Source organism: Montipora foliosa, chromosome 2 (genome assembly GCF_036669935.1).
Source record: "Montipora foliosa isolate CH-2021 chromosome 2, ASM3666993v2, whole genome shotgun sequence".
Classification (NCBI taxonomy): Eukaryota; Metazoa; Cnidaria; class Anthozoa; order Scleractinia; family Acroporidae; genus Montipora; species Montipora foliosa.
The window spans coordinates 23,004,112-23,014,111 of NC_090870.1; the positions used below are offsets into that span (position 1 = coordinate 23,004,112).

Below are 10,000 nucleotides of genomic sequence, written 5' to 3' on the forward strand. Positions count from 1 at the left end.
TCCATCTCAATGAAGTAAGTCACCCTGTTCGCTTCAACCTGTCCTGAACGGATTTCCACCTTGGCCTCCCTGGATCTCAGGTATTGCAGCGTCCTTCCAGAAGGGGTGTCTTTCAAACTCACTGTCCCTCGAAAAACTGGCAGTGAAAATAAACCAGCGGAAGCCTTTTTTGCCTGCTTTGATCAAGACAAGAAGCTATGTCCTGTGGAATGCCTTTAACAGACAATATGTGCAATTATCCAGGAACGTTCGACGCGCTTCTCTTACCGATAAGTTGTTTATTTCATTTAAACGCCCCCAAAAACCGGTCACACCTACTACGCCTTGGGGCGTTGGTTACGGACCATAATGAGTGCTGCAGGAATAGACAGTCAAATTTTTAAAGCTCACTCTGTGCGTGGTGCATGTACGTCTGCAGCTGCCAATGCTTTTGTCCCGCTGTCGACTATCATGTCAATGGCCGACTGGTCTTCTCCTTCAACTTTCAGAACCTTTTATTATAAGCCCTTGTTTTGTTCAGACTTGGCTACTGGGGCCTTATCGTCAAAGTAGATCTTCAAGTAACCTCAGCTATTCTCCTGTTGAGTATATCTTATTAAAACGTTTTGTTACGAGGAACCATGGCTATTTTTTATTGCTCTTATTAGCAGCGTTAAAAACTACCATTTGTTGCCTCATATATTTCGAGCGGAATCTGTGAAATATAATGAGAATTATACTAATGAGAACTTTACTAATTGACATGTTTTGGGGTTGAAAAAACACTAATTTTGTACTCACTGTTTCAATCAATATCTCATCTTCACAGGCAGGAAGAACAAATTTCAACAAGAGTAGAGTCAGCATTCGTGCTCGCAGGCCAAATTGAGTGCATTCCTTCCCATTATGGGTGAATGATATAATGCCCATAAATAAATCAATCCAAGAAGTGGAAACAAGCTTATTCTGTGCCACTTGAGTTGATGCAACTCTGCGCAAAAATGCAATAAAGTAACACAGTGCTGCTTCATTTTGTTTCAGTTCCTGGAAAACTTCACCTCTCTGCTGACTAGGATCGATTTCACCAACGCTTTCAGGAACCACTGAACAAATCAGCTTACTGGTGTTCTCTATCAGTACTTTCAGTTGATCGAATAAAAGATTAACAACACTTTGGACAGTATCATCACTTAACTTGTCAGCAAACCTCCTAAAAAAAGGGAGAAATTTCATATCAGACACAAGTACAAAAAAATGACTGGTCATTTCAGGATGAGTGATAAAAATTAAAAGTTCTGAAGTCAATTGAGGAAAAAGTAGTGACGCTATGAAGCTATGGTAAGAGGTAAAAGTCAATGAAACGCTGTTGCATAGTGCTATGCACATTGAGAGGCATTGACTACTCCATCCATGGCAAGGGGCAGCTCATCATTGCATTCTTGAGTTCTAGAGCTATGGAGAAATTTGTAGCATTAAACAAAATTGTGCGCTGAAGGGAGGACTTTTGAATGTCGTACAGGTACATCTAGAAGTAAGCCATTCCAACTATCATTACTATAAAAGAACTCAAACGATCCAGATAATTATAAATATTGCCAGCCATTTATGACTGGCTATGTTCAAATAAACTAACACTGAATTTACACAAGACGAAATACTTAATATTTCAGCCAAGACAAAAAATCAACAATAATTTACACCCAGCCAGATCAGTGTTTGGAGCAGCATAAAGTATAAAATGTTTAGGATTAGTTATTGATTGCTTTTGTCTTGGCATGACCATATTGATTATATAAGTAGTAAAATTAGCAAAAGTTTAAATTTTATTACAAAACTAAAACGTCATGTTACAAAACAGTGTCTTATCAGCATGTACTATGCACTTGTATATCCTTACCTAACCCATGGGTACGTATTGTGGGATAATAATAATGAAACACCTCTGGCATTGTTAACTTTTTTACCTGCCAACTATTTTATGATCATATCTTAGTCGGTAAGCCATCCAATTTCACCCTATCTCTTGTATCTGAGCAACATAATTACGGCACTCTTATTGCATCCCTGCAACATCTCAATCCCATTCCCTTCAGAATAAACATAGGAACGTTTGCCCAACAGTAATTGGATGTTATTACAGGAATGCTACTCCTATTTCTATTGGTCAAAAATCAGCAAAACGATTGTTTAAAACAGCTCTCTTCCGGTATTATTTTGCTCAGTATTAAGTAATGATCCGTGTAAGGTGGATAGCAATAGGGAACTTAAGCAACGACGACGGCGACGGCAACAAGAATGTCATCTCAAATATAAATTCCCGTTATTGTAATTGCTTCGTGACTATTTCAACCTTTTTAATATGTCAAGGGTGTGGTAGTTCCTCAAAAATGACACTGGTAGGAATGGCGCTTAATTTAGGGGAGAAAATTTCTCTTCAAGTGCTGACGTTCTTCATAAAACCTCAAATATGGCTATTTCACGTTGTTGTGTTGCTGACGACGGCAAAGAAATGGACAAAAGTGAAAAAGGCACGTGCGTGGCGTCCAAAACTATTGTTTTTGCTCACTAAATATGCAAATTTGTGACGTTCTCGTAGCCGTCGCCGTCGCCGTTGCTAAAGTTGCCTAATTTCTTTTCTTATGCGGCAACGGTGCTTTCCCCACATAGGAATGTTATCTTTTTACACAGAGAATGCATAAACCTACAGGAAGGCCGTTAACGCACTAAAATTCATTTACAGCTCATTTTGAAAGGGTGTTTTTTCTGTTAAAAGATTTTGACCAATCACAAGAGTTAAAAACAAAAGCCAAGAAATGTTTACAATTTTACATGTTCCCCACAAACGATTTTTGTGGTATTCAAACTGAGACCAGATTTTGTTATAAAGAAAATGGTTGGGAAGTAAGGATGAATATAATACTGCTTTATGAAGTTTTGTTACCTTTTGCTGTTTAAGCCAATCAGAAGTAAGTACAGACAATAGAAAAGTTATCAACTTTTTACATTCCAATTGAATTCCAACATGTTTGTTGCCGTTGTTGCTATCGTTCTTATCTGGACCGTTTCTTAATCTCTGTCACGCGACAGTAGGAGTGTAGGTAATGAATGTCTTGTAGTAGTTGTCGTTAGAACTTCATATTCGTTTATGTTTGTTTTAATTAATAATAATTCTTACCGGTTTTTAAAATACTGATGATAATCATACAACCACAGCAATCAAGTATCCATCAGTTATTTAGCTCTGAGCTCAAGGGCTCTACTAATAATTATTGGGGGAAATGTACATGTATGATCTAATAAAATCACAGGAATTTAAAGCATATCAAATCGAATGTTGGTATTTTATGAGAGGGAAAAACTCGTCAAATCAAAAGTAAGCTTCTCAGAGCAGAGTAGAGAACCAACAAATACCACCCAGATATTGAACCTGTGAATCAAGTCTGGACAAATTTTGATCGTCACCACTGTGCCAATCCTTGTCCCCCAGAAATCCTAGAAAAGTTAAGTCTTTGAAGTCACAGAGGATTAAATTGGTATAGCCATGCTAATGCCAGGTGAAAACACCCTGCATTTGACTGTGCTTACAATGTATGGGGAGCTATTAGGACGGCGCCTACTATTGTTATTGCGCATACGTTCTGCGCACCTCGAGATACTCGGATTTCCTATGGGTGGTGCTTATTACAGGGATATTTTTGCGCGGTTTAAAACTATCCGGAAATAGTAGATCTTGGTAAGTACTCTTGGTATCCAAAGAGAAAATTGGGGGTAACCACGCATTTTTGAGAGATAATTAAGCTTCAATTTGAGAAAGAACGCCATACATTGCTTTGTATTTTAAAGCTTTTTACAAATATTATTTATCAAATATCTTTGCAAAATGCATTCAATAACACTTGTTAAGATCTACATTTTCTGCGCAATCATAAACCTGGGCAAAAATACCTTTGAATTATTGGGCACCGTCCTTAAAAGTTCTTATGCTAAAACCATTGCAAATTACAAATGACAACAAAATTAACAAGTAACTGACCCAGTCGTTACAGCAATCAGTTGCAGTAGTCTAAATGAGGCCACCTGAAGGATAGTTGGTAGCTGGGAAATATTCGCTAAAGATGTTTTTTGGTATGGACAAGGTTGGATGGTGAGAAGGCTCCCTTGACTCATTTGAAAAACAATGGAATGAAGCTGTGATGAGATAGCTAAAGCAACGTCTGATGGCTGGTATTTGTTGCTCAAAGCAAATATTGTAAGGAGCTGTTGACGTTCACAAGCACCTGAAACAAAACAACTTTTGTAAGGCCCGGGTCACACTTGAGAAAAGTAATTTCTGAAATGTCCCAAGATGTTGATGACATCCGAACTTCTCCAAGATAATTAAAACAATGCGTTTAACGGTAGGGTCACACTTGTAGATACAATAATTTTAGCGTGACATTATTATAAAGTAAACAAAACTGCCATTGCTGGCGCAACAGTCTTCTGAGAAACTTGCTGAAGTTGTGCATTGTTATTCTTATGTCGACCAAAGAAGAACTGCCCTGGCCCCAGTTTTTCAAAAGGTGGACAACACTATCCATAGACAAAATTTTGTCCGCGTAGGTACAAGTAGGTCGAACTTGGCGAGGTCAACGGATGACAGGAATGTGACATTATTTTGGTTATAAAAATCAACTAGTGCATCAGTTCTTGTATCATAATGACACAATGTCTACAGGGTCAGTACTCAAACAATCATAATTATATTGGAAAAGAGGACAGAGAAGAGGACAGAGATTGTATCTTCATTTTAAAGGAAGACACGGCAATTTGAGTTTTCAAAACACATTTAAGAGGGAGTTGCACAGTTAATATTGGTCCCTCCATAAAATGGCACCTCCAAAATTACAATGCTAGCTGTTTCCTCTACTTTCCAACGTTCATTTTTATGCTCAAAGATTGTCAATGGAACGAAACAACCTACATGTAACTACACCAGCCTTGTATCAATTTGAAAAGACATTACAATGCAAACCAGAAACAATTTACAACAATTAGATGAAAAAAAAAAACCTTTTCCAAATGCTGAATCATTTGTTTTCTGCAGGATTGCCACTAGGCTTTGATACAAACAATGCACTGCTTCTTGAATCTCATCCTGAAGTTTCCTACTGGTGGCTTTTATGTCATCCTGTTGGGATGTAGACAGCAGCAATAATTATTCTTACATTATTGTTTTATTTTTCAATGTTGCGTATGGTATTCAAAGAGAAAACACCCTTGACTTAAAACCAAAACATTTAGGGAAACATGCAAACCTGGTAATGACAGAGCAGAAAGCCTTCACTCTCCCTTAGTTGTGTTGACACCTGCATTACCTCTGGACCAAGAGTGCCCAGAAGCAATTGTAGCTGAGCTGATATCAAAAGATCGTTCAGGTTAAGAGTGGAGCCACAAGATTCCTCCAATGCTCCAGAAAGGTTGCATTCTCCAGAATGAAGGAGAGCAAGAATTTGTTTCAGTGCACTTAATCTTGCCTATGACCAAAAAGAATTCATTTCAGAACAACAACAGCCTTCCTTCCCCACAACACAATGCAGATCATGTGGAAAGGAGAATGATAGATCATTGGAATATTTATTGTTAGATTGTTGTTCAGAGAGCTATAAGTAACGAAAAGGAGGCAAGTAAAGGAGGTAGTGTGGCCAAGAATGTCTGCATCAAGATCCCGGCTTCAAGACTACTGTAGTAGTAGACTGTAGAAGTAGCTAAAGGTAAAGCTGAAGTTGTTACCAGGCAGACCTCAGTTAATTATTTCTTGGATGTGCCTGTAAATGGCCAAATGGCTCGGGATTCTTAAACTTTATTCTGTTCTGTTACATCATTGCTATGTTTCATTGATCCTGAAAGGATCCTGTGAGGAGTCGTTGATTCAGCATGTACGATTTTCTGCATTGTATGCAAGGAAAGTTCAGAAGGAATTACCACTTGAAGTCTTCTTCCTTCAAGAGGTTTACCCCAGGTTGCAAACAGTACAGCAGTACTGTATAATGATATTAATAGACTTCGATAGCTTATTGATTTATCATGTCAGCCAATCATTCCAACATTGTTTACATAAACAGATCAAGACAAACTTTAATAACTAACTTGGGCCCTGATGTGTTGATTTCCCATGGCGGCAGCCACAGCCGGTGGAGATGAACGGAACTGAACATGAGTGTTCTGCACTTCATTGTGTGTTTCATTGCTTTGCATTCCCTCGGCTATAAATGATATCACATTTGTTGCCATCGTTTTCACAACTGAGTCTTTCCCACCGACTTTGCTCTGTCTGCATTGGGTGGAGGTTTTCACTCTCGCCAAGCGCACATGTCGCAACACTTCCTTCATGGAGTCAACTTTTGGCAGGTATCCTGTTTGCACAAAATATGCTGCTTTCTTTAATGAGTTAAAAACAAAATGCTTGAACTAAACTTCAACCATTGAAGAGATACACCTGTTATTCTTGACACATTAAAATAACAAGATGTGATGGGTTTTTTTTTTAGTGGTAAATCCTGAGTGCAGAAGTGTCCGCAAACAAGGAAACAATGTTGCGGAAGGAAATGCTTCCCCGTTTTCCACCCCTGGAAACATTTGTTGCGAAGCAAAATTTGCTTCCTCAGCAAATGTTTCCTTGGTTGCGCGGCGAGGAGGCATTTCAGGAAACCTGTGTTTCCCCAACAATGTTTCCTCGTTTGCGGCCTAGGTGGACTATCACAGAAAACAGATCAAGGTATTGTCTAAGCACTGACATCTTTATTGGTTAATTATTATGTTTCCAAAAAACAAAGACGTTATCTGACAGTAAGGCCTTATTTCTCCTCTGGATTTTAGAAAGACAATAAATTGTAATGTTTTACTGAGAGTGACCATGTACCCTTGAGGCTGTGCAGTGAATGTCGATGGTTTTGCATAATGGCCTTGAGAATGATGATTGGAACAAAAGGGGAAATGTAAGCAGCTAGTGATGTCACTGTGTCAGTATTCCAAAAGATAGTGGGCACGATCCGTTTGGGCAAAAATTCCACAATTTTCGGCCTAGAATAAAATGCAAGTCTTTTCCAAAACGTTTATTTCGAGAATTTTGGTCAACATATCGAGGTTTTCCATTTTCCCGAAATATTGGAAATTCCGGAAATTTCCTCGGGGCGCGATACCTTTGGGGAAAAAATTATCAGAATTTTCGATTCAGAATCAAACGGAACAGCAATTTTCGGATCATTCATTTCGAAAATTTTGGCCAACCTCTCGAAGTTGACCATTTTTCTGAAATGTTGGAATTACCAGGATTTTACTGTTCCATTTGACGGCTGGAAATTTTGAAAACGCAAACCAAAATGTTTGTCCGAATGGATCACACCCGGTATGCAAGAAACCAATAATAAAGGGCAAATGACTCTTTCAAAATACTACACCTTCAGATGGCAGTCCTTCATTAGAATCTTCATCCTTTCAAGAAAACACAAATGAGAATTAGGGACCTTCAGATTGGAGTATAGCAGTGTGCCTGACCACAAGTTTTCTGTTAGTAACAAGCACTTTATTTTCAGCAACAAACCTAATGCATGGACTTACAGTGTATACAGTGGATATTCCTAGTTGTGTTGATAAATTATTATTTACAACCAATTCCACTGGAAAAAAAACAGTGCTTGGTATATTCAATAAGCTGCCCAAAAAACTACTGATAAAATAAGGGCAATGTAATCAAAATAGAGAGAAGAGAGAACCTCCTTCCTTTCTCCCACTCATGAGACTCCTGGTGTGATCAAACCAAAATTTTATTATAAACTACCAAAGTACCCAAAAAACTCACTTACAGATAAATTATGAAACTAATGCATAAAGCAATAAAATTATTATATAATTACTAGTTTCTTAATCGGTCAGTTTTGAACGTGAGTAATGGCAGACCGTGAAATCCAAAACTTACACTCAAAGTAAACGGCCTTTGGATAAAAATCAAAGCTCAAAATTTTGCCAGTCAGGTGTTAAGCAAACACACTTTCAAAATCTGAAGGAAAAAAGGAAGTTGTTTTTTTGATCACAGGGGCACTTTAAGCTATCAACAATGGAAAAATATTGCCTGTGACATTTCTGGTTTTCTTTTACATGTCATGTATTTTACGTGATAGTAAAAGACTATTGCTTAATGTCATACTTGACTGCTTATGCTACTTGAAGATGGCGTGTCTGTAGCTGTGTTTGTTGCACTGTCTAAGCCACTGCCCACATCCCAAAACAATGAAGTGCTTGATGATTCTTTGTTTAAATTTTGAAGAAAAGCTAATTTTTCCTGGTCAACTGGAAATGAAGTTTGGACACCAAGGAGAAGGAAGATGCAACGTTGTAACACTGCTTTACAGGAATCCACAAAAGCATGGTCAGAGGAGCAGTCAACTCCTAATACCGCAGAAAATGAGAAAACGAATAACAATAACATTATCAGGTGCTATACAAACCACACATCAACCTTCACTCTAAAAAAAATAATTCTGAGACAAAAAAGCTCTTTTAAAAAAAAATAATAATTAAGACCATAACTGTTTGTTTTTTCTTTAATAATTATGGACTCTCTGAAAATTACAGATTGAAGTTGGCTCTTATGTTAAAGATCAAAAAAGGTTTACAATTATACCCTGTAAGTACATGTACCCTATGTGTAGTCACTGACTCGCTTTAAAAATATACAAGAAGGCCAGGGTAAAAAAAGAAAATTGAGACCAAGAGCACAAAACAACAACAGCAACAATTATTGAACAACAGACAAATAGATTTATTGAGTTGGTGTGAGCACCAATTTCTTTTGAAAATAGTCCTTCGTGTTTACATTAATTTATTATTGTTTTGTATTTGAGAACAATTTTGTTCCAAGGCCAGTTATATCTAGATTAATTTGGCATCTTCTGCAGTCCCACAAAAACAATTTTCCACTTATAATGAAGTAATTAAGTAAATTAAATAAAGGGTATTGTTGCATTATTATTCCATATAAAACTTTTTCCAGCGAAAGGTGTGCTCGTTGAATTTATAAAAAAATACCAAAAAGACTCAAAATCAGTCCAGAACACAACAACAACAAAAAGCTATTTGTACAGGAAATAAGTAATACATGTAGACTTAAGAAAGGTACAATGCCCCATAGCAAAATAACTATGAAGCTAATCTACAGGCCCCAGTTGTTTGAAGGGTGGATAGTGCTATCCATTGGATAAATCACTATCCACTGGATAACTTCATTGGTTTTGCTAGTGTTTATCTGCTGGATAGCGATTTATTTGGTGGATAACGTTATCCACAATTTTATGTATAAAGGAAAATGTCGATTCAGGAAGGCACAAATATAAAGATAAAAGACGGGCAAACACAAGGAAAACAATAATGCAAAGAATAAATAAATAACTAAATAACTATAATATTAATAATAATAATAAAAAGATACAAAAACCATGTCACTTCAAATGCAATGAAAAGTAAACAAAATAATTAATATGACATAATGAGAGACAACTTCTTGTCAGAAAGTTAGTTTTCCTTATTACTTAGGAGAGCTTGCTGTAAGATTGTCTGTTGTCAAGGTCTAATAATAGATTATGCGTGTAAACAACTCCAGAATAAAAGTAATTTTTGTAAAACACTGGTATAATTTTATCTATTCATATTTCTCTATTATTCCAAATCATATTTTCCTAATTTTTTTCTGAAGGAAAAGTTTCACGAAATTCTGACCACCGTAACAGGAGTTCGTGGTAAAACTGAGAACAAATTACATAGTCTTTAATATCATAATTACAATTCATGAAGAAAAAGCCACCGAAGGGGTGTAATTTGTGTCGCAAATACCGGTATCTTTTCCATATTCCATCATTATTATTGAAAATTCTTTTTGACCATCTGACTTCACCACACACTCTAAGTCAATCATTTTTTAAACCACCCTCCGAATATTCATTTATTGTTGACACACAAAGTACCTTTATATCTGTGCCGTCCTGTA

The 10,000-nt window shown here is 37.0% G+C and overlaps 1 protein-coding gene across 1 annotated transcript in view; it reads right to left on the bottom strand.

Moving 5' to 3' along the window:
* LOC137992692 (probable E3 ubiquitin-protein ligase HERC1) overlaps nucleotides 1–10,000 on the bottom strand; it is a 151,866-nt gene that overhangs the window by 68,615 nt on the left and 73,251 nt on the right. Inside the window, exons 23-29 of the mRNA XM_068838173.1 lie at nucleotides 8,165–8,406; nucleotides 7,419–7,452; nucleotides 6,109–6,374; nucleotides 5,277–5,495; nucleotides 5,032–5,149; nucleotides 4,013–4,256; nucleotides 781–1,189 (exon numbers count right to left, since the gene is read on the bottom strand). Coding sequence (XP_068694274.1) covers nucleotides 781–1,189; nucleotides 4,013–4,256; nucleotides 5,032–5,149; nucleotides 5,277–5,495; nucleotides 6,109–6,374; nucleotides 7,419–7,452; nucleotides 8,165–8,406 — 1,532 coding nt within the window. The remainder of the gene's footprint in view (nucleotides 1–780; nucleotides 1,190–4,012; nucleotides 4,257–5,031; nucleotides 5,150–5,276; nucleotides 5,496–6,108; nucleotides 6,375–7,418; nucleotides 7,453–8,164; nucleotides 8,407–10,000) is intronic.